Source organism: Geotrypetes seraphini, chromosome 8 (genome assembly GCF_902459505.1).
Source record: "Geotrypetes seraphini chromosome 8, aGeoSer1.1, whole genome shotgun sequence".
Classification (NCBI taxonomy): Eukaryota; Metazoa; Chordata; class Amphibia; order Gymnophiona; family Dermophiidae; genus Geotrypetes; species Geotrypetes seraphini.
Genome location: NC_047091.1, coordinates 36,320,963 through 36,346,694, shown reverse-complemented (window position 1 = coordinate 36,346,694; position 25,732 = coordinate 36,320,963). Strand labels below are relative to the sequence as shown.

Here is a 25,732-nt window from a genome sequence, read left to right as displayed (position 1 = left end):
CCGCCTCAATGGTTTAAAAGTACAAAAGCAAAAGCAGCTGCTGTTGTGTAATTTAAAAGAGCTGTACGTGGCGTACTGTAACAAATACGGAACTGAAAATGGTTTTTCCAAATTCTGTGAGCTCAGGCCAAAGTTGTGTGTAACCGTTGGTGCATCAGGTGCACACTCCGTGTGTGTCTGCACGATACATCAAAATGTAAAGCTCATGCTACAAGGCGCCAATGTCAAAGAGAACTACAAAGTTCTTATGGAAAAAACTGTGTGCGACCTAAATGTCAAGGGCTGTATGCTACAACGATGTCAAAACTGCCCTGGTGAAGAAGCACTAACAGCATACCTGGAAGAAATATTCAAGGATTTAGATCCAGAAGAATCAATAGAATTTAAGCAATGGATTCACGCTGACCGTGAAACATTAGAAACAAGCGTACTAACCATGGACAACTTTATTGAAAGACTTGCAAGCAAGATTTGGAAGTTGACAAGCCACCATTTCATTTCAAAACATCAAAGTGAATATTTGAAGATGTTGAAGACAGGCTTAAAAGAAACGGAAATGATCGTTTTGATGGATTTCGCTGAAAATTACTCATTTGTTGTACAGGATGCCGCCCAAGGCTTTCACTGGGAAAATTCACAAGCTACGGTACATCCTTTTGTTGCATATTACCTCAATGAAGTGGGCACATTGCAAGTTATAAACTGTTGCATTATTTCTGATCATATGCAACATGATACGATATCTGTACACGTGTTTATTCAAAAGTTGATCGAATTTTTGGTAACTCAAACAAACATTACCAAAATATACTACTACTTCAGTGACGGCTCAGCTGCACAATATAAAAACTACAAGAACTTTGTGAATTTGTGCAATCACAGAAATGATTTCAACATTGAGGCTGAATGGAATTTTTTTTGGAACTAGCCACGGAAAATCACCCTGCGATGGAGTTGGTGGAACAACTAAACGACTGGCTGCCCGGGCTAGCCTCCAAAGACCATCAACGGATCAAATATTGACGCCAAAGGATCTATTTAACTTTTGTGACCAAAATATACACGGAGTTAAATACATTTATGTTCCAAAAGAAGAAATTGAAGAAAGCAAAAAGTTTCAAGAAGAAAGATGGCATGAAAGCAGCACAGTAGCCGGTACCAGAGAGCACCACCAATTTGTACCAGTTGACTCAAACTCGGTTCGTGTCAGCAAAGTTTCAAATGACACAATAAATTTTGTTGCCAAAATTTCTGATACTGCCATTCCAAATTTGAAAGTGTCCGAAATCTTTCCTGGTTGCTACGTTGCCTGTACTTATGATAATCAATGGTGGATAGGCAACGTTGTTGTCCTGCCACTTATTTCTGTCAAATGGGATGATCAGTGACACTCAGAAAAGCACACAGACAATATAAAGCATAAACAATCACACTTTATTATACATATATATATATAAGAATAAAATAGCATCACCGTATCTCAGGCAAACACTCTACCTTCACAATTGGGAACCCCTCAATAGATAGGCGAGTAGACACGGGAGACTGCCCCTTGAGACATCTTGGATCCTGTTCCTGGAGACGTCTTGGGTTCTAAGGTTAGAGGCAAGTCCCGTCTTTTATATTGGGTGAAAAGCTGCTTGCCTCTTAGTAAGACAGCTGGTACTGGTCCTTTGTTATTTGTTTTGACAACACCTAGGTCAAGGAGGTCAAGATGGCAGATACTTGTTTGGTTTCCCTGTCCTTTTGATGTTACCCAGGAGGTGTTTGCAGAGACTGGTTTTCCCATCTGGCTTTACTGATGTTATTTGAGAGACACGCAGGCAAAAGGAAGTCAGGATGCCAGAGAAGCAGACTTTGATGTTATCAAGGAGGTGTTAAAGAAATCAGCTTCCCATCCTTTTGATGCAGTTTGGGCAACTCCCAGGTCAAAAAAGGTCAAGATAGCAGATACTTGTTGTGGAAACCTTCTGGTTTTACTGTCAGGATGTCAGCTAAGCAAGCTTATTGCAGAAACTATCTGGTTTTACTGTCCTTTGGAAATCAAGGAGGTCAGGATGTCAGATAAACACACTTTCAGATAAGCAGACTTGAGGATACATGTCAGTAATATGTTGAACATGTCAGTAATATGCTGAGCGAAGTCTCAATTGAACAAAATGATGCATTGATAAAATTTATGCATCCTCACGGTCCAGCTCATTCGTTTTATTGGCCAGAAAGGCAAGACGTTTGTTGGGTTCCAGAGCAACACCTCATCTGCATGCTTTGTGCCCCTTCAGTTACATCATCCGGCTGCCAATATCAATTTCCAGAAACTGCATTGAAGAAAGTGGCTCAAAAATTTAACAGAATGTTATAAAGATTGCTGGCAGCTAAAATCAAAGTGGACTTCACTTCGGCTTGGGAACCATATAAGATACCCAATTTAGGCTTGGGAACCTAGGATAAGACACCCTAATCATTGGCTTTGGAACCAGAAAGATACCAACAAAAGGCTTTAGAACCTTGACAAAGAAACCAAATGCGAGGCTTGGGAACCTGGACGAAGTGGCCCACCCGTGGCTGGTATTGCACAGCTATCGGGCGTGACCCCTATGGCGATGGGGTTGCCAGTTCAAACTCTTGAACTGGTAGTGACAATGTCACCATGGACCAACGCAATAGAGTAGTAGTAATACTACGTCAATGCAAAACTGTAACTTTAAAAATGACAGAACTATGTTGAAATAGAGGTTGTTGCCGTGGCAACGTCTCCCAACTTTGTCCCCCTTTTTCAGCCATTGTTAACCTGCGTTGAAAAATGAAGTCCACTTTTCTAGAGGGTTTGAAATATGCTCTTTCTAATGAGACTGATTTGAAAGAGTTTCTAAAAGGTATTTTTCTGTAAAAGCAGGCTGAAAATACCCTATTTTTGGCCTTTTTACACAAATTAGCAACTTTACACTTAATTTGTAAACTAATGGAAAGAGCTTGGAGGTTGAAATTGTACTTTTGAAAACAACGTTGTACTGAGACATTATGCGCCAAATTTCGCATTTATTACTCAATTATTGTGGGAGCTAAGTAATGTCAAACTTTGACTTTTTTTGGAGCACTTATTTTTTCGGCCAAGTTTACTGTAATTCAGGCATTCAATCAGTGCTCGGCAAAAATTATTATTGGTAGCAATGAACAGAGCTCAAAAAGTTGTGCAGGGTTTTTTTTGGAAACACAGCTCAGTTTTTTTTCAGTTTTTTTTGGAAACACAGCTCGGGAGATATTGTGTCTCAAAGTTGTCAGAATGTCATTGTCGTACTGTATTTCATTGTGGTATGGGGTCAAACAAATGGCTATATCTCCACAAATATTCCACAGGCGAAACTAAAACTTTACCAAAGTTCGTTTGAGACATGGTGGACTCTGCATATGAAGTTTCATCAAAATCCGTGATGGTCATGCAGGGCACTTTCCAAGAATCTGATCACTTGACATGGAATGACCCGAGAGACAGTACTCTTCGTACCCCCATGGCCATGACAACCCAAACCCCCCTCCCCCTCCCATTGCACAAGTATACCATCACAACAGAGCAACTGAGCTATCTTTCTTGGACTTAGTTACAGCAGTCAGAAATTATTTGTATCAAAGAAAATTGGTTCTCCTGATTTAACTTGATTTAAAGGCAGCCTTCGACACAATTGACCATACACTTCTTTTAAATCATCTTGAAACATTAGGAATTTCCAGAGTTGCTCTCAAATGGTTCAACTCTTACCTTTCCAATAGACAATATCAAGTTCACTTCCAAAACTCTCCTTCAAAGCCCTATACCAAAGATTCAGGAGTACCATAAGGGTCCATTCTCTCGCCTATGTTATTTAATTTGTTTCTTGCACCATTATTAACTGTTGCCCAATCTGTAGGATTCACAGTTTATGCCTACGCAGATGACATTCAACTAATCCACCCAGTCCAGAACAATGATCATGCTGAAATCTGGAATATTAATCCAAAATTAAATCTTGTGTCTGACTGGCTCTGTTAAAATCTTCTCTCTCTTAATATATCAGAAACCAAATGTATGCTTTTTTTCTCAGGAACAATATAAAACTCTTGTATGCATTTCTTCAATCCCAATCGAATTTGTACTGAATATCAAAATTCTAGGAGTGATCCTGGACAACACGCTTTCTGTTAAATCTCAGATCAGTTCTGTGGTAAAAGAATTTTTCTTCAAACTAAAAATGATTAGATCTCTCAAATCACTACTTAACCTAAATTCAATTAATATTCTTATCCATTCTTTAGTAATTTCAACTTTAGATTATTGTAATTCACTTTATCAGGGCATCACTCAAAAGGAGATCAGGAGATTACAGGTCATCCAAAACATTGCTATAAAAATAATTTTTAACAGTAAAAAATTTGACCATATAACACCACTCCTCAGAAAAGCTCACTGGCTACCCATTTCACATAGGATTACTTTCAAAATGCTACTTACTTTTAAAGTTCAATCTAATCACATTCCATCCTTTATAAATAGGATGTTAATCCCATATGATCCACATAGTTCTTCCCAACAATACCTTTTAGCGATCCCTTCAGTACGCCAACTGTTTTGTGATATAACATGGAAAACAATCTTCTCTGTGACCGCTCCCACACTGTGGAATACTTTACCTCTGACCTTGAGGCAAGAAAAGAATCTCAATAACTTAAAATCTAATCTTGAAACATTTCTTTTCAGAGATGCTTTTGAGATTTATACTTAATTTTTAAATTTAAAATCTCAGACATCAGGCCTTACATTAATGATTCCTTTTGTACCTTTTGGTTTTTACCTCCCCTTTCTTTTATTTTATGCAATGTATCCTCCCCATTTGCCCATCTGTATCATGTTGTGTTTGTATGATAATTGTGAATTTGTTCCCTTTATTTTTTTTAAACTTTTTAAAACTTTGTATTAATTGGAAACCGCTTTGACTATAAAAGCAGTATATCAAGATTTAAATAAATTTGAAAATATGCAATTGAAGTCTGTTCAGGACTTGACTCCTACTACAAGAATCCAAGATATGTAAATAAAGGGTCCAGACTTTTACAAAAGCATGACTGTGGCTGTGAGAATGAGAAGCCATTCTGGTCTCTCACCCCATCAATTCATGTAATCCATTTCTCCAGTACCATATGGAAGGTGGATCATCAGACAACCAATTGTTTAATATATACTTCTTTCCCAATATATAACATTTACCAATAAACAATTTTTCAGAAGAGGTAAACATAGACATCATAGAGAACTGTGAAAATAGCATAGGAATCCCTGAATAAACATGCAGGTCCACAGCCCATGAAAATAGGAATTCCCCACGGCAGAGCATTTTTGGCAAAGCTGAGTATCAACACACCCCATATGATAAGCCTGACTTTGAGAGGCATAAGCCCGCAATAGCGTACGATAATGACACTCTCTAAGCTCAACGCTATACATCAAGCCAGGTGTTTGCCTGAGTGCTCTAAACAAAGTATCCCCACTCAGGTTCCTATTCAAGCCCCTCTGCCATAACTGCACTATAGCGGAAAAATCATGGGGTGCATGTCATTTTATTGATGCATCATACCTCATGGTTTTTACTTTGTTACTTTTCTCTATATAAGAACATAAGCAATGCCTCCGCTGGGTCAGACCTGAGGTCCATCGAGCCCAGCAGTCCGCTCACGCGGTGGCACAACAGGTCCAGGACCTGTGCAGTAATCCTCTATCTATACCCCCTCTATCCTCTTTTTCAGCAGGAAATTGTCCAATCCTTTCTTAAACCCCAGTACCGTACTCTGCCCTATTACGTCCTCTGGAAGTACATTCCAGGTGTCTACCACACGTTGGGTAAAGAAGAACTTCCTAGCATTCATTTTGAATCTGTCCCCTTTCAACTTTTCCGAATGCCCTCTTGTTCTTTTATTTTTTGAAAGTTTGAAGAATCTGTCCCTCTCCACTCTCTCTATGCCCTTCATGATCTTGTAAGTCTCTATCATATTCCCTCTAAGTCTCCTCTTCAGTGAAAAGAGACCCAGTTTCTCCAATCTCTCAGCGTATGAAAGGTTTTCCATATCTTTTAACAGACATGTCGCTCTCCTCTGATCCCTCTCGAGTAACGCCATATCCTTCTTAAGGTACGGCAACCAATATTGGACGCAGTACTCCAGATGCGGACGCACCATTGCCCGAAACAACGGCAGGATAACTTCTTTCAATCTGGTTGTAATACCCTTCTTGATTAAACCCAGCATTCTATTCGCTCTCTTAGCGACCGCTGTGCACTATGCCGTCGGCTTCATTGTCATGTCCACCATTACCCCCAAGTCCCTTTCTTGGGTACTCTCATTGAATAATATCCCTCCCATCGTATAGTTGTACCTCGAGTTTCTGCTTCCCACATGTAATACTTTACATTTCTCAATGTTGAACTTCATCTGCCATCTCGTCGCCTAGTTTGTTCAAGTCCCTTTGCATTTCTTCACAGTCCTCTTTAGTCTGAGCTCTACTAAATAGTTTGGTTTCATCCGCAAATTTTATTATCTCACACTTCGTCCCTGTCTCTAGATCACTTATGAATATATAAAATTTCAGCGGCACGAGCACCGAGCCCTGCGAGACACTACTCGTGACCCTCCTCCAGTCCGAGTAGTGGCCCTTCACTCCTATCCTCTGTTTCCTATACTCCAACCAGTTTCGGATCCATCTATGTACGAAGACACATCCAACATACCGGAACCTGAGCAATTCTTCAATGGAAGTCAAGCAGAAAAATTAACATCCATGGAAGTGAGCCTTTAAGATGTGTGCAGGCAGATAAAAAAACTAAAAACTGACAAATCCCCGGGTTCGGACGGGTTCTTCAGTTTCTGGAGTACGTTCATGGGGCACCTTGTCAAAGGCTTTTTGGAAATCTAGATATATGATATCTATGGGGTCTCCTCTGTACATCCGTTTGTTAATTCCTTCGAAGAAGTGCAATAAGTTCGTTACGCACGATCTCCCCTTGCAGAAACCATGTTGGTTGGTTATCAGTAGTTTGTTTCTTTCAAAATATTTATCAATGTTTTCTTTTATAAGTGCTTCCGCCATTTTTCCCGGAACCGAGGTCAGACTCACCGGTCTGTAGTTTTCCGGGTCACCTCTTGATCCCTTTTTAAAGATGGGCGTAACGTTGGCTATCTTCCAGTCCTACGGGATCACGCCTGTTTTCAGGGATAGGTTGCAAATTTGCTGCAGTAGTTCCCCTATCTCCTTTAATTTCTTCAGAACCCTTGGATGGATTCCGTTCGGACCCGGGGATTTGTCAGTTTTTAGTTTTTCTATCTGCCTGCGCACATCTTCAAGGCTCACTTCCATGGATGTTAATTTTTCTGCTTGACTTCCATTGAAGAATTGCTCAGGTTCCGGTATGTTGGATGTGTCTTCGTTTGTAAATACAGACGAAAAAAACATGCTAAGTCTTTCTGCCACTTCTTTCTCCTCCTTCACCACTCCCTTCCTGTCTCTGTCGTCCAGCGGTCCCACCTCTTCCCTAGCAGGCTGCTTCACTTTAACATATCTAAAGAATGGTTTGAAATTTCGTGCTTCCCTGGCTAGCCTCTCTTCATACTCTCTTTTGGCTTTTCGAACCACATGGTGACATTCTTTCAGTTCCCCTCAGTTTTGTCCTTTTTCCATTTCCTGAATGAATTTTTCTTATTGCTTATCGCTTTCTTCACTATTTTGGTTATCCACGCCAGGTCTTTTGTTCGACTCTTTTTGCACCCCTTTCTGAATCTGGGGATATACAGATTTTGCGCCTCGCTCACCATGTCCTTGAAAAAAGACCAGGCATGTTCTACCGTTTGCCATTTTTTAGAAGTGTTCCTAAGTTTCCTCCTTACCATTACCCTCATTGCTTCGTAGTTTCCTTTCCTGAAGTTAAAAGTTGTTGCTATGGTTCTCTTTCCTTTCGGTATTCCTACCTCAACTTTGAATTTGATCATATTATGATCGCTGTTTCCCAACGGTCCCACTACTTCCACTTCCTTTGCAGGTCCCCTTAACCCATTTAGGATTAGATCCAGAGTGGCATTTCCTCTCGTCAGTTCTCTAACAAGCTGTTCCATGAAGCAATCTTGCGTAGCCTCCAGGAATTCTGTTTCCCTAGCGCATCCTGAACTTCTAAGACTCCAGTCTATCCCGGGGTAGTTGAACTCACCCATAATAACCATGTTACCACTTTTGTATTCTCGCTTCATCTCGGTTTCCATTTCTTCATCGATATCTCCGGTTTGCCCGGGTGGACGATAGTATAGGCTCATCTTTATTTCAGGCCCTTTCCTTCCCGGTATTTTAACCCATAGCGATTCCAGCTTATTGGTTGTCTTTGCTGTGTCCATTCTTGTCGATTGTAAGTGCCCTCTGTGATTGCTTTGTGTCCTCTATCTTTCCCTGCCTGCTATTGGTGCCCTCTTTCTCTCTCTCTGCCTGCTGCTGGTGTCCTCTCTGTCTCTCTCTCTGCCTGCTGCTGGTGTCCTCTCTGTCTCTCTGCCTGCTGCTGGTGTCCTCTCTCTCTCTCTGCTGGTGTCCTCTCTGTCTCTCTCTCTCTGCTGGTGTCTTCTCTGTCTCTCTCTCTCTCTCTGCCTGCTGCTGGTGTCTCTCTCTCTCTCTCTGCCTGCTGCTGGTGTCCTCTCTCTCTCTCTGCCTGCTGCTGGTGTCCTCTCTCTCTCTCTGCCTGCTGGTGTCCTCTCTGTCTCTCTCTCTCTGCCTGTTGCTGATGTCCTCTCTGTCTCTCTCTCTCTCTCTCTGCCTGCTGCTGGTGTCCTTTCTCTCACTCTCTGCCTGCTTGCTGCTTCCTCTGTATCCTTCTTGAGGCCCTTCGCAAAGGCGCTCTCACTAAGGCGAGCGCCTTTGCCGCTCGCCTTTGCCACGTGTCGAACGGCTGCGTGCCATTGACTCCTTCCCTTTTAAGGAGGTGCTGGGCTTTCGAGTGCTGGTGATGTCGGAGTGGTGGGCAGAGCTATCTCTTGTCTTTCCCCCCTCTCTGTCTCCTGCCTACCTCGCTCTCTGCTTCTGTTCCCGACTCTCTGCTCTCCTCCCAACTCTCCGCTCCTTCTCACGGCCTTCGCCTCGCCGTTGGCTCCTTCCCTTTTAAGGAGGAGCTGGGCTTCCGAGTGCTGGTGACGTCGGAGAGGTGGGTGGAGCTATCTCTCGCCTCTGCCCCTCTCTGTCTCCTGCCTAGCTCGCTCTTTGCTCCTGCTCCCGACTCTCTGTTCTCCTCTCAACTCTCCGCTCCTGTTCTGCCGCCTCCCGACTCTCCGCTCCTTCTGTTTGTTTAGTGTCCCCTGAGGAAGGTGTTGATCAGACACCAAAACTAGGATCCTTGTCAGGATCAAATGTTTGAATAAAGACTAGATGGGCAGACTAGATTGGCCATTTAGCCTTTATCTTCCATCATATTTCTATGTTTCTATAAAAACTGTTTTATTTGGCTGATGCCTCCCTTGCCCATATTTTCAAAAGAAGCATTATTTATCTACCCCCAGAATACTGTCTGATCTTAAGAATAATATGTTTGAACTAATAGTGGAGCCTGGACCCCTGAAGGGGGCAATTTTAAAGATTTATGGTTGTTTAAATAGACCTGGAGGGTCAAAAGCATAGATATATGCTCACTTGGGAGCAGAATCTGGTTAGAGACCTGAATACTAGGGATATGGAGGATATTTTGAGCTGAATGAGACGGGATGTATCAGTTGGAGAGGAGTGGGAACATATCATATGTAGTGGGCATGTCTGAGAATTCAGCCATATTTAAAGTTTGATTTTTACTATATTGTCCAAATTCCGCATTGGGATATACAACTTGCTATGGAGTTGCCTTTATTAAATTTGTAAATGCTGAGATTGGAGAATGACAAATATAAATTTTTCCAGCTGGGAACCTCGGCAGCATGCATTGTATTGGCAGTGCATTAGAAACAGCCTGTGACCTCAGACAGGAAATTGTGCAGGCGGTATCCTATGTATTGGTTAACTGTTCTTAGACATAATAAAATGGGTTTGTTTATCCATAGGTAGAAGTTTAACAGATTTGGAAAAGAGTCCACCTTGAATAAGATTATTTTCTTCTGGAGGAAGTGATGGCTTGAGAGTTGGGGGATGGTGTCAGAGATGGTGAGGAACTGGGGTTGGGAACTGGCACATTATGATGTTATTTCTTTCTTATGTTTTCTTTGGGTGGACACATAGAAGAAATAACATGAATCTACCACTGTTTTATAGTGCTTTTCTATTTTGAAAAAAAGTCAATAAAGAAAAGTTTAAAAAATTATTTGAAATGTGACCATTGCTGAGACTTCCAGTGTCTCTGTTGTGCACCACATAACTCTGTCACCCCAGCATCTTGCTTTTTCTCTTTGGCTTCTTAGCAACAGCTCTCAAGATGAACATGAATTTGCGGGAATTATACCTGGCTGATAACAAACTGAATGGGCTGCAAGATTCATCACAGATTGGCAACTTACTTAAGTTTAACTGTAACATTCAAATTTTAGACCTGCGGAACAACCACATCCTGGACTCAGGTGGGTGTTGGCAGACATCCTCCCAGTAAGGGAGAACCATATTTCTTGTAATGAAGAAGAAACCTATCTTTTTTTTTCTTCCTTTGTGGTTTCATTTTATTACCCTTTATTTTCTGAAGACAAGTGAGTTCACCATGCCACAAAAGTGGGTATCATAGCCATACATGGTATTAAGTCGAATGAAAGTTTTATGGCTTTCTAAAGGGTCAATGTTGAGCTAGTGCAGTGACCATCATGGATTAAACACCTGCCACAAAATTTAACTTATGGTATATGTAGCAGTGCTGAATATATGGATATTGCTGATGTAAAATAAACACATAACTGGATAGTGGTTGAATCTGCTATCTGGATAATTTTTTGGTTAGCCTTCTTTCTTACTTTAATTCAGCTCACAGATATATGGAAAATATCTGGCTAAGTCAAGTCAGATAATTAGCCCAATATTGTCCATATATTTTTTCTGAACTTGTGAATGCATAATTTGTTTTGAACATTGAGCCATGAGAGCCTAATTAATAAATATAACAACTTTATTTTTATATACCGCCATACCACAAACAGTTCTAAGCGGTTTACAAGGGAAGAGACTGTATACAGACAGCGACATTATAGAGAACTTTCGAAATTACATTGGCATGCTAAGTTTAGTCAGGTTTATCTGGAAGTGTTTCGGAGGTACATCAGGTTGAAGTGGGGTCAGAGAAATTTGTCAAAGAAATAAGTTTTTATTGACTTCCTAAACGTTTGGTACGAAAGTGCATTTGAGATAAAAGTTGGTTAAACATTGCTTGGACTGATAGTGTTCTATCGAGGTATCTCTTGTAGGTGCAGCCCTTTAATAATAATAATAATTATAACAGTTTATATACCGCAATACCGTTAAGTTCTATGCGGTTTACAGAAGATTAGTGGGGTACAAGTTGAGTTGACGTACAAGTTGAGTTAACTTAAGGAATGTGGGAACAATGGGGAGAAAGGGCAAGAGAGGGGAAGGAGGGAAGTGGGTCAGCTGTCTAGGTATTTCAGGAATAGGTGAGTTTTGAGGCGTTTCCTGAATACCTCATAAGTGGTGGGCAATAGGAGTTGTTCTAAGTCTTTACCCCATAGGGCAGCCTGATGTGAGAGAAGATGCTCATGGTGTTTTTTTAGTTTGCATCCTCTAACCGGGGGAGAAACGAAGTGCGAGTGGGAGCTTCTCTTGTGTTTGTTGGCTGAGAAGGAGAATAGGTCAGTGATGTATTTAGGGGTTAGACCGTAGAAAACTTTAAAACAGAGGCAGGCGAATTTAAACTTTACACGAGCTTCCATCGGCAACCAGTGTAGCTGTTTGAAGTATGGCGTCACGTGATCGAACTTCTTTAGACCGAAGATTAGTCTGACCGCAGTGTTTTGCATTAGTTGTAATCGTCGCATATTCTTTGGGGGGATTGCTAAGTAGGCGATGTTACAGTAGTCGAGTTGACTTAATACAAGGGATTGTACCAAGATTCTGAAGGCAGAGTTAACAAAGTATGCTTTAATGGATTTAAGTTTCCAGAGGGTGAAAAAACTCTTTTTGATTAGGGAGTCCACCTGATCTTTCATGGTGAGGCATTGGTCCAGAGTTACACTCAGTATTTTAATGGTGGGCTGTATGGGATAGTTATGTTTGTTGATGTCTAGTGGGGTTTTGGTGTCTAGAGGGTGCGGTGAAGCGACAAAGAATTTTGTCTTCTCAGTATTGAGCTTGAGTTTGAAGTCTGTCATCCAATGTTCCATCAAGTTTATGGCTTCTGATGCTTTTGGAATTGTTTCCGAGATGGAGTTGGCAAATGGGATAATAATTGTGAAGTCATCAGCGTAACTGAATAATTTTATCCCCAGCTGGGTTAATTGAACGCTCAGTGAGGTAATGTAGATATTGAAAAGCAGAGGGGATAGTAGGGACCCTTGCGGAACGCCGGATGGGTTGCTCCAGGTGTTGGAGAGATCATTGTTGAAGCGAACCTGATAGGTTCGGGACGAAAGGAAACCATGAAACCAGTTTAGCACTTCGCCTCTGATGCCAATAGCGTCTAGACACTGTAGCAAATTCGCATGGTCTACAAGGTCAAAGGCAGAGCTCATGTCGAATTGCATGATCAGGGCACTGAGGCCTTTGCTTAAAAATAGGTGCAAGTAATCTAAGATGGCCGCAATTACCGTTTCTGTGCTGAAAAGCGGTCTAAAACTGGATTGAGTCTCATGAAGGAGTGAGAACTGGTCTAGATATTCCATTAATTGGGAGTGTACCAGCCCCTCCATGATCTTTACAAAGAGTGGTATGGAAGCAATTGGTCTGTAGTTGGAAAATAGGGCTGACAATTCTTTGCTATTTTTTAGGATAGGGGTTATTATTATGTGGCCTTTGTTGATGAGGAATTTTCCGTTTTTCAGGTTATGGGATGGAAAAGCGAACAAGTAGGTACTGCGTGTATTAGTTCTGCCTAGGAATTTGAATTGGTGAAACAGATAGGATGGGGATGAAACTGTCATGGTTTTGAAGCAAAGGCAAGCAACTTAAAAATGACCCTTGCTTCCACAGGCAGCCAGTGTAGTTTTTTGTAGTATGGGCTTACATGGTTGATTTCTTGAGTGGCTCACCACTTCAAAAACAATGGTGACAAGTTCCACTATGTAACAGGAAAACAATACACGAACTTGTGTTACACTTGACTGAAAAAGTCAAATTGGAGCAATCACTCTCTTGATATGAAACCCTCAGAATCCTGCACTGCTCAATATTGTCATTGAAACAGATGAAAGCAGGTGTACAGATATTCTTTCATTGGGTTTTCATTTTTATGGTCCAATCTTGTAATTCTTATCTTATACACTGTGTTTACTGTGAAATGTGCAACTAAATGCCAATAAATAGATAAATAAATACAAAAATAAATAAATAAATAACTAGCAGCACTTATCTTTAATGTGTCACTATATGTGTGGCATCAAACGCCTAGCCCGTAACCAAACAAGGCCCGACGGGACCCGTTTAGCCAATTATGGCTTCTTCAGAGGTCGAGAAGTTTGGACTAAAAAAAAAATTACAATTATTCAATGTTGTGTATATAATACTCTCAAACTACCAGTCAAGTAAAACTATATAAATTATAACTCGGTACTCACTGTGAACAGCCTGACCCGCTCTTAGCAGATTAAAAATGGCGCCAGCAAATTGCCGAATACGTGCATGCTCTATATAGCCAAACTTAATGACCTCACTTAGTGGCCTCCCACTTACGTTAAGCTTATCGTAACAAAAAAGTTAAAAAGGAATTTTAAAAAAAGGAATTTTTTTTTTTTAAACCATTCTGCTGCTATTTATGCTACAATTATTTTATTTTTAGAAAAAAGCATGCCAATCAATAGCACTATTGAGACCTGTTGGTTTAACTGTGTTTAAAGAGAAAATCCATCGGCATTCTTTCTGGTGCAATTGCCTCTGTTTATCTCCCCCTCTTATATTAGATTCTACTTTATCGATACAGAAACATTTAAGATCAGTAAACTTATGTTTGAATTGAACACAATGTTCCACAATAGGAGCTGTTAATTTATTGTGTTTTAAGTTGGATTTGTGTTCTGAAAGTCTTACTTTAAAGGGTCGAATTTACATACCAACATACCACTTTAAGCAGGGGCAGGCAATCACATAAATGATGTGATCTGTATTGCATGTCAGAAAATGTCAGATGGTATACCTCTTGCCATTAACTGGATTGATAAATTCTTTAGTAGGCACCATTACTTCGCAAAAGCTGCATTTCCCACATTTAAAAAACCCTTTAGGTAATAAATTGTCCTCTCTGGAATGCCATTGGGTTATCATCGCAGGACTTAAAATATCTTTTAGGTTTCTCTCCCGAGTAAACGCAACTCTAAGATCTGTTTGTTGAAAGAGAGGATGAGATTGTACGATCTTCCAATTGTTCCTGATGATACTAGCCGGTGTATTGCCGTGAGTGGAATAACGCATCACGCAAGTGCAGATATCATCTGGAGCATCTTCTTTGGATTCATCTTGGGGTTGTAGAAGAAAATCACGATTATAATATCTCGCTCTTTTTAAGGCGTCTTTCAAAAGCTTTTCGGGATACCCTCTGGTATTTAATTTGTTTTTCAATTTTTTGGCCTGTGTTTTAAAGATGGAAATGGAGGAACAATTGCGTCTTAAACGAAGAAACTGAGAAAAAGGCAAGTTTCTTCTTAAACTAGGAGGATGGCAACTTTTAAAATCTAAGAATGTATTTCTATCTGTTGGTTTGATATATGTGTTAAATTCAAAATGATCTATGACTTGAGTGATTATCAAATCCAAAAAAGTTATGTTGTTGTCTGCATAGACCAGGGGTCTGCAACCTTTAAGACATAAAGAGCCACTTGGACCCGTTTTCGAAAAGAAAAAAAAACTTGGAGCCGCAAAACCATTATAAAACAAATCTAACACTGCATATATTGTTTCTTATCTTAATGCTATATACAGGATCACTAAATTGAAAATAAAATCATTTTTCCTACCTTTGCTGTTTGGTGATTTCATGAGTCTCTGGTTGCACTTTCTTCTTCTGACTGTGCATCCAATCTTTCTTCCTTTCTTTCAGCCTCCTGTATGTTTCCTCTCCTCCAGACCTCATTCTCTCCCCCAACTTTTTCTTTCTGTCTCCCTGTTCCCCCTTCTTTCTGTCTCTGTCTGCCCCCTTTCTTTCTTTCTCCGTGCCCTCCCCCAAGCCACTCGGTTTGCTGCCACCGCCATCGGGGAATAGCCCCCAAGCCACCGCCGTCCCAAGCTTTCCCTGCAGAAGCGTCGCGCTGACCAGCATTCCGCTCCCTGACGTCAATTCTGACGTAGGAGAGGAAGTTCCGGGCCAACAAGGCATTTCTCCTCATTCCATCCAGCCTGAGCCCCATCTCTCCTTGATCCAGCATTTCCCTTCTGTGTTTGTCAGAATTACCATTCCACCTATTTTCCAGCATCACCCTTCTTTGTGTCCATCTCACTATATCTTCCTTTCTTTCAGCCTCCTGTATGTTTCCTCTCCTCCAGACCTCATTCTCTCCCCCAACTTTTTCTTTCTGTCTCCCTGTTCCCCCTGGCCCATGGGACTCCCACGGGGATGCCCCCCTGACCCACGGGACTTCCATGGGGACGCCCCCTGGCCCACGGGACTCCCACGGGGATGAAAACAGCCTACCTAAATTCTGGCGATGCAGGCATGCAGCTTACAAGTCCGGCGTCGCGGCGGGAAATAGCCATGCTGAGCAGTGAGCTCAGCACGTACACAGATGAAAGCCTTGCTTGATGATTGGTCCGGCGGCACGGCGGGGCCGCCGGACCAATCAGCAAGCAAGGCTTTCATCTGTGTACGTGCTGAGCTCACTGCTCAGCATGGCTATTTCCCGCCACAACGCCGGACTTGTAAGCTGCATGCCTGCGTGACACACTACCGGAGCCGCGGCAAAGGTGGAAAAGAGCCGCATACGGCTCTGGAGCCGCGGGTTGCCGACCCCCGGCATAGACCATCGAAAATTGAATATTTGAGTCACAGCTATTAAGCCACACATAGAATGCCAATAGATTCTCTACAGTGCTAGTCCAAAGCATCAGCACGTCGATATATCTGAACCATTTGCAGACAACAACATAACTTTTTTGGAGATCATCAGGTAATGCTACAGCCAGATCACGAGCCCAAGCATCCCTCAATTTTAAATGATCAAACAAAGGGGACTCATCTTTCAAATGGTGATGATGGAATTTAAGGGGAACAGGTAGTTGGGAACCAATGGTAAAAGCTGTGGACAGCAGTTCGTGGCAAGAAGCCGTCAATGAACCACAAGGCAGAGAGTGAATGTAATGTTGAATTTGCATATAAGCAAAATAATCAGTAAGTGGGAGATCAAATTCTTCCCGCAGTTGTACAAAAGATTTAATTTTACCATCATCATCGACCAACTGAAACACATAATGAATGCCCCTTGTTTCCCACTGAGCAAAACTCGGCCCATCCACCCCGGGGACAAAGAAGCTATTAAAGCGGATAGGTAGAAAAGGAGTTACAGAAGCAGAAATATAGTGAAATTTGCACACCCAGCTCCAAACCTTCCGCAAGGGACAGTGTAGCACCCTAGTAAAAAGAGGCTCAGGCAAAAAAGAAATAGAGTGAAGGTATGCACTAAAGTGAGTAGTTCTAAAACAAAAAAGTTCCAAAGAGGTGTTGGTGAAGACAGAAGTACCCCTGAAAAAATCATTGATATGGCGCATGCCATATCCAATAGTTAAATAACGAAGGTTCAACAAACCCAAACTACCCCTATACCATGGAGCTGCTGCCGATTGGTAAGACAAGCGAGGTCTCTTCCCAGCCCCAAAAAATCTCTGAACTAAGCGTTTCAGGCGGCATTCATCCCGAGAAGTCAAATAAAGAGGAAGGACCTGAAAGACATAGAGCCAACACGGGACAATGAGCATGTTATAAAGATGCACCCGACCCAAAAGTGAAAACAGGAGGGTTCCCCAAAGCTGTAGTTTATTCTTAAGGGCCAAGAATAACGGTTCCACATTCAAACGATACAAACTAGATAAGTCCAACGTAATAAGTATTCCAAAATATTTCAGTGTAGATTTGGCCCAATGAAGAGGAAAAGCACCCCTCCATGTGGCACGTAACTCTGGGGTAGAGGGCAAGGCAAAGGACTTATCCAAATTAAGAGAAAGACCAAAATAAAATCCAAATTCAGAAATAAGGTCCAATGCCGTAGGTAAAGAGACGTCAGGCCTAGTGAGAATCAAGAACATATCATCTGCAAATGCTAAAGTCTTTAACTCTACCCCATCAACATGAAGGCCCTGAACCTCATCAACCCCCCGAAGAGTACAAAGCAGGGGTTCTAAAGACAGGAGAAAAAGTAATGGCGAAAGGGGGCAGCCCTGTCGAGTACCTTGAAGGATTGAAAAGGAATCAGTGCACATCCCATTAACCAGAAGAGAAGCTCTAGGATTAGAATAGAGAGCACACACGGCATTGAGATAAAAGCTTCCCAGACCAACAAGTTCAAGGGTACGGAACAAGAAGGACCAGTGGATACTGTCAAAAGCTTTAGAAGCATCTAAACTGACAAACAAAGTTGGAATGTGATGAGATTGACAATGATCTAGAGCAAAAAGAACCTTGCGGACATTACAAACTGATTGACGTCCTCGGACAAATCCCACCTGATCCTCATGAATGACCTTAGGAAGATGCGGAACGAGACGGTCGGCCAATATGCGAGAGAAGAGCTTAAGATCCACGTTGATCAAGGAGATAGGACGATATGAAACCTGTGCATCAGTCTCCTTACCAGGTTTCAGCAGTAATGAAATAAGGGCCTCATTAGCATAGCGCGGAAAGGATCCCTGAACAATAGCAGTGTTAAAGTAAGCCAACAAGGGACCACAAAGATGGGAAGAGAGAAGCCGATAAAAGTCTCCTGAAAATCCATCTGGATCCGGGGCCTTACCGGATCTGAGAGCTTTAATAGCAGATTCTAATTCTGCCGCTCTAAATGGACTATTGAGAGAGAGGACACCACATCCTCCGATAAGTGAGGAAGTCCAGAGGACTGAAGATAGTTTGTCAGCAATTCCGGAGAAACCGCATCGGGAGCATCATATAAGCAGCTAAAAAAGTCAAAAAGGACCGCAGAAACGTTGGCCGTACTGGTCACCCTACCCCCACCTTGGGTCCAAAGAGACAAGATTGGTTTCTTGCTAGTCTCAACCTTTACCAATCGAGCCATAAGGCGCCCGGGTTTGTTTCCAAAACGTTGGAAGCAATATTTATGAAAAGCAATCCATTTCTGAGAACGAGAATGAATTAAATAATTGAGAGCCTCTTGAGTGGACAAATAGCGTTCTCGAGCTTCCCTCGTGGGGTTGGAAAGAAATGACCGCTTAGCTGCCCGTAAGGCCCGTTCCAAGGTAATGATGCCTCTATGAATACGTTTGTTATGAGCACTCAAAAAAGAAATGATATGTCCTCGAATCACGGTCTTGGTGGCCTCCCAAAACAAAATAGGGTCATCCACATGTGGAGTATTATTAGTGGAATAATCCTCCCACTGGGCCTGCAAAAAGGTTTGAAATTCCTTATCCTGAGCAAGATAGAACATAAAACACCAGAAAGGCGTCCGAAGATAAGCTATATCCAGATGAACATCTACCCAAATCGGGGCATGATCAGAAATATTCAGGACACCAATCTCAGCCGAAACGACCAAAGAGAACAAAGTCGAAGACAGAAAAATGTGATCTATCCGAGACCAGGTATTGTGGGCCCAAGAAAGGTGAGTATAGTCAGGAACTTCAGGATGAAGAAGACACCAGGGGTCAACCACTGAAAGAGTATCACAAAAGTCAGAAAGAAGACGACCCCTAGCCCCAAAAGAAGCAGAAGAAGTACCGGACTTATCTAAAGCAGGGTCCATCACCAAATTAAAGTCCCCCAAGATAAGAAGCGGGTCCCCAGAGTAACGAGAGCAAAGTTGAGTTAACTGTTGCAAAAAGCAGGTTCAGATGAGTTAGGGCCATAGACCACAAGTAACATGTAGCATTGGTCACCCAGCGTCAAGGACCTGCACCCCAAGAGGGGAAGACTTGCAGACCAACAAAGCAATTCCACCATGTTGGCCCAGAGAGGAAGCAAAATATACCTCCCCCACCCAAGAATGACCCAGCTTAAGATGTTCCGCGTCCGTCAACCGGGTTTCCTGCAAACAGGCAATGTCCGAGAGATATCTCTGAAGAGCAGCTAATATTTTTGACCTCTTTATTGGCGACGTAATGCCCCCAACATTTAAGATGTAATCTGAAAGGGAGTACTCAGACCGGAAAATCAGGAAAGAGGCAGAATAGAGAAGAAAAGATAAGAATAAGGAGAGTACCCCAGGAGCCCAGCCATCCCCCAGAGCAGTATTGCCCAACAGAAGGCATAGCCTGAAAAGTAAACCAAAGACAATGTAAGAGCCCAAGAAACTGAATACACATACTGAAGGAGGACCTCCCACCCGTCCAACCCATCAACCCAACCCCCACCTGCAAAACACTAAACCTACCCCCCAAAATACTACACAACAAAGACCCACGCTGCACCACCTAGGTGAGACGGAACGAGGGAGTCACTACGACGTGAGCGGGGCCCCCAGCCCCCCCCCCAAAGCTCAAGGAAAAGGAGAGAAAAAGAACAGGCAGCTAGATCAAGAATAGACATAAGAACATAAGCAATGGGTCAGACCTGAGGTCCATCGTGCCCAGCAGTCCGCTCACGCGGCGGCCCAACAGGTCCAGGACCTGTGCAGTAATCCTTTATCCATACCCCTCTATCCCTTTTTCCAGCAGGAAATTGTCTAATCCTTTCTTGAACCCCAGTACCGTACTCTGCCCTATTACGCCCTCTGGATGCGCATTCCAGGTGTCCACCACACGCTGGGTAAAGAAAAACTTCCTAGCATTCGTTTTGAATCTGTTCCCTTTCAACTTTTCCGAATGCCCTCTTGTTCTTTTATGTTTTGAGTGTTTGAAGAATCTGTCCCTCTCTACTCTCTCTATGCCCTTCATAATCTTGTAGGTCTCTATCATGTCTCCTCTGAGTCTTCGCTTTTCCAGGGAGAAGAGCCCCAGTCTCTCCAATCTTTCAGTGTATGAAAGGTTTTCCATGCCCTTAATCATTCGTGTCACTCTCCTCTGGACCCTCTCAAGTATTGCCATATCCTTTTTAAGGTACGGTGACCAATACTGGACACAGTACTCCAGGTGCAGGCGTACCATTGCCTGATACAACGGCAGGATGACTTCTTTTGTTCTTGTTGTAATACCCTTCTTGATAGTACCCAACATTCTGTTTGCTTTCTTTGAGGCTGCCGCGCATTGCGCCGTTGGTTTCATTGTTGTATCCACCAACACTCCCAAGTCCTTTTCGAGGTTACTTTCCCCCAGAGCCAAACCCCCCCCCCCCCATTTTGTAGCTGAACATCGGGTTCTTTTTCCCTATATGCATGACCTTGCATTTCTCTATATTGAAGTTCATCTGCCATTTATTCACCCACTCCTCCAATGTTGTCAGGTCTCTTTGCAGTTCTTCACATTCCCCTATAGTTTTAACCCTGCAACAGAGTTTAGTGTCATCTGCAAACTTTATAACTTCGCACTTTGTCCCCACTTCCAGGTCATTTATAAACACATTGAATAGCAGCGGCCCGAGCACAGACCCCTGTGGGACACCACTCGTTACCCTTCTCCAGCCTGAGTAGTGGCCCTTCACTGCAACCCTCTGCTTTCTGCCTGCCAACCAGTGTTTAACCCATCTATGTACGTCCCCTCCCACTCCGTGGTCCCAGTTTCTTAAATAGCCGCTCATGAGGTACCTTGTCAAAGGCTTTTTGAAAGTCAAGATATATGATATTGAAGTAATGCCACTTATTTTACCTCATTGGAATGACTACAAGACAGCATTGTATGTTCCAAAAACAGACAATATTTGTTTATTGTTAGTATAAAAGATTACAAAATGGCAGTAGCAAAGGCGTAGTAAATATATTGTCAGTTCAGGATATGCAATGGAGAGCAGAACTAACACTCATATGCTTAGCAGGGGGCTAGCAGTTCCCTGCAGCATAAGTAAGCAAATCTCTCTGGCTTTACCTAGAATACACGTGTTTTTTATACAGAGCAATTCTTCCTTTGTTCCAAGAAAGTCCATCCCCGAATTCTGGTTATGTAATTCCCTATTGGTACATGAAATAATGTATAGCTAACTCCTCCCATCCGTCCACGCCTCTCTCACCTCCACCCTCCCCCCTCCCTAGAAAAAGGGGGCCTTGCAGAAACAGAGAACTCTTGGTGAACTTTCTTCTTTCAGCATTGAGACATGTAGCTGTTAATTGGTGGTTTTACAATTCTGTGCATATTCGGTATGGTGTCCTTGTAAGATGAAAAGTTGGCAAAGGTGACCTTTCAACAATCCAGCTGTCTGGTTCCCATAGCTTGGTTCAGAGACAGAGAGCAAATGTTTTGGTACCAAGTTCTTTCATCTCGTTACACCCACATGAGCAGGGCTCCTTGCTCATTATAAAGGTTTTATGGCTTCCTAGGGTGTCTGGCATAAGTCATACAGCACTGATAACAGTTCAGCAGAACCTTGAAGGGATATCCTCCCAGCAGGGAATGGAAACAAGAACATCATTGTTAGCATTGCAAAGGCTGAAAATGTTTACAGACAGCAAGGTACAGGCTGGCTATGGGAAAATATGTCTGTAGTGTCCAGCATACACAAGTGAAAATATAGGTCTGTAGTGTCCAGTTGAATCATCTGTATGTCCAGGTTATCCAATGTCAATATCAATGGGGGTCCCCTTTGTCCATCTGGCTGTTTATCCCTTCAAAGAAGTATAGTAAGTTCGTTTGGCATGATCTTCCTTTGCAGAAGCCATGTTGGCTCGCTTTCATTAGCCCATTTAAGAACATAAGAACATAAGCAGTGCCTCTGCCGGGTCAGACCACAGGTCCATCCTGCCCAGCAGTCCGCTCCCGCGGCGGCCCAAACAGGTCAAGACCTGTCTGAATCATCAGAAGGGGCTCCCTTGCCACCTTGGTTTCCCATTTAAGTCCTGCCTTCCTATCGAAGTCCTAGCCCTCCGGTCTTGCACATGCACGACCTGGTTGGTTTGTACTCATTACCTGGGTAACTTCCTATACTTGTGTTACATCCCAGCTCCTCCCTCAGTATCCCACGATCCCTTTATCCCTCAGGAATCCATCCAATCCCTTTTTGAATCCTTGTACCGTACTCTGCCTGATCACTTCTTCCGGTAGCACATTCCACGTGTCCACGACCCTTTGTGTGAAAAAAAACTTCCTTGCATTTGTTTTGAACCTGTCTCCCTTCAGTTTCTCCGAATGCCCCCTCGTACTTGTTGCCCCCTTCAGTCTGAAGAATCTGTCCCTATCCACCCTCTCTATGCCCCTCATGATCTTGAAGGTCTCTATCATATCTCCCCTGAGCCTCCTTTTCTCCAGAGAGAAGAGCCCCAGCCTATCCAGCCTCTCGGCGTATGAGCAGTGTTCCAGCCCTCTTACCATTTTCGTTGCTCTCCTTTGGACTCTCTCAAGTACCGCCATGTCCTTCTTGAGGTGCGGCGACCAATATTGAACGCAGTATTCTAGATGTGGACGCACCATCGCTCGATACAATGGCATGATGACTTCCCGTGATCTGGATACTATGCCCTTCTTTATGATTCCCAGCATCCTGTTGGCTTTTTTAGAGGCTGCTGCGCACTGTGCAGGTGGCTTCAGTGATGCATCTACCAGCACACCCAAGTCTCTCTCGAGTCTGCTGTCTCCCAACAATACCCCCCCCAATTTGTAGTTGAACAATGGGTTCTTTTTCCCTATATGCATGACCTTGCATTTGTCCACGTTGAAGCGCATTTGCCATTTGTTTGCCCAGTCTTCCAGCTTGTCCAGGTCCCTTTGCATGTCCTCACACTCCTCCCTGGTCCTAACTCTGCCGCACAGTTTGGTATCGTCTGCAAATTTTATAACCTCACATTTTGCCTCCTTTTCCAGGTCATTGATGAATATGTTAAAGAGTAAAGGCCCTAGCACCGATCCCTGTGGCACACCGCTCGTGACTCCCCGCCAGTCAGAATATTGACCTTTTACTCCAACCCTCTGCAGTCTACCCGACAACCAGTGCTTGATCCATCTGTGCACATCCCCTCCCACCCCGTGGTTCCACAGCTTCTTAAGCAGCCTTTCATGTGGCACCTTGTCGAAAGCCTTTTGAAAGTCGAGGTAAATGATGTCTATGGGCTCCCCATTGTCCATCCGACTGCTTATTCCCTCAAAGAAGTACAGAAGGTTCGTTAGGCACGACCTTCCCTTACAGAATCCATGCTGGCTTGTTCTCAGTAGGCCATTCCTCTCGATGTGCTCGCAAATGTCGTCCTTGATCATAGCTTCCACCATCTTCCCTATAATTGAAGTCAGGCTCACCGGCCTGTAGTTCCCGGGGTCACCCCTCGATCCCTTCTTGAAGATGGGTGTGACATTTGCCAATTTCCAGTCCTCTGGTACCTCACCAGTTTTCAAGGATAGGTTGCAAACATGTTGGATTGTGCCCGCTATTTCCTGTCTTAGTTCTTTCAGAACCCTTGGGTGGATCCCGTCCGGGCCTGGTGATTTGCCACATTTTAACCTGTCTATCTGTTTGAGGACATCCTCCCTACTTACCTCTATGTGCTCTAATTTTTCAGCCTGTTCCCCACTCATGAGCTCCTCTGAGTCTGGTATATTAGATGTGTCTTCGCTCGTGAAGACTGACGAGAAGAACGTGTTCAACCTCTCAGCTACCTCTTTTTCCTCCTTAATCACTCCCTTCCTGTCCCCATCGTCCAACGGCCCTACCTCCTCTCTCGCTGGTCGTTTCCCCTTAACGTAACTGAAGAATGCCTTGAAGTTTTTCGCCTCCCTGGCCAGCCCCACTTCGTACTTCCCCTTTGCTAGTCTAACCTCCCGGTGGCATTCCTTTTGGCATTTCCTATGCGCCTGATGATTATCCTCTGTTGGGTCCTTTTTCCATCTCCGGAAAGATACTTTTTTGTCCTTTATCGCCCTCTTTACTTCTATTGACATCCAAACCGGGTCCTTTGATCGTTTGTTCTTGCAGCCTTTCCTGAAATTGGGGACATACATTCTCTGTGCTTCCTGCAGGGTGTCCCTGAATAGGGTCCAGGCGCTTCCCACAGTCTCCATCCTAGAGATTTTTCTGAGCTTCCTCCCCACCATTTCCCTCATAGCAACATAGTTCCCTTTCTTGAAGTTCAGCGCAGTTGTTGCGGTCCTCCTAACTATGGGTGTCCCTCTTTCTAATGTGAATTTGATCGTGTTGTGGTCACTGTTGCCTAGTGGTCCTCCCACTTCTACCTCTCTTGCAGGCCCCCCTAATCCGTTTAGGATGAGGTCAAGAGTAGTACCCCCTCGCGTCGGTTCTTTGACTAGTTGCTCCATGAAGCAGTCCTTCACAGTTTCTACAAATCCTGTCTCCCTAGTGCAGTTGGAGTGACCCGTACTCCAGTCAATCCCTGGGTAGTTGAAGTCCCCCATCACTGTTACACTTCCAGTCCTGCACTCCTGTCTCAATTCTGCTTCCAAGTCGTGTCCGACTCCCTCTGGCGTACCAGGTGGTCGATAGTACAGCCCCAGTTTTATGCCCGCACCCTTGTTTCCCGGTAATTTGACCCACAGCGATTCCAGCCCCTCTGTCTTCGTTGCCATATCCATCCCGACCGAGTGAATAGAGTCCTTTATATATAGTGCTATGCCTCCCCCCTTTTTGTGGGTCCTGTCCCTCCTATAGAGCTTGTACCCCGGCAGCGCTACATCCCATTGATTTTCCTCTGTCCACCAGGTTTCTACAATTCCAATTATATCCAGGTCCTCCCCCTTGGCCACGACTTCTAGTTCACCCATCTTGGCCGTGAGGCTTCTTGCATTTGCGTATAAGATATGCTCACAGATACTGTCTTTTATCATTGCTTCTACCATCTTGCCTGGCACTGAAGTCAAACTCACCAGTCTGTAGTTTCCTGGATCTCCCCTCAATCCCTTTTTGAAAATAGGTATGGCATTTGCTATTTTCCAATCCTCCGGGATCACCCCTGTTGCCAAGGACAGGTTGCAAACTCTTTGGAGTATTTCTGCTATTTCGGTTTTCGGTTCCTTTAATACCTTTGGGTGGATCCCGTCCGGGCCTGGTGACTTGTCGGTTTTCAATCTGTCTATCTGCCAGAGTACAGCTTTGAGGCTTACTTCTAATGTCAAAAGCCTTTCCTCTGGGTTTCCGTTAAAGATTTCTTTGGATTCCGGTATATTGGATGTGTCCTCACTTGTGAAGACTGACGAGAAGAACATGTTTAATCTGTCAGCCACCTCCTTTTCCCCCCTTATCGCTCCTTATATGTCTCCATCATCTAACGGTCCCACTGCTTCCCTCGCCGGTTGCTTCCCTTTAATATATCTAAAGAAAGATTTGAAATTTCGTGTTTCCTTGGCCAGTCTCTCTTCGTATTCTCTTTTTGC

General features: G+C 43.3%; 1 protein-coding gene across 3 annotated transcripts in view; it reads left to right on the top strand.

Moving 5' to 3' along the window:
* The window catches only part of PPP1R37 (protein phosphatase 1 regulatory subunit 37), a 712,503-nt gene that overhangs the window by 417,543 nt on the left and 269,228 nt on the right, over positions 1–25,732 (top strand). For all 3 annotated transcript variants that reach the window (XR_004540288.1, XM_033954028.1, XM_033954027.1), the window contains exon 7: positions 10,435–10,590. Coding sequence is in view for 2 of the 3 variants with exons in the window: in XM_033954028.1 (XP_033809919.1) it covers positions 10,435–10,590 (156 nt within the window). In the remaining variant the exon portion in view is untranslated. The remainder of the gene's footprint in view (positions 1–10,434; positions 10,591–25,732) is intronic.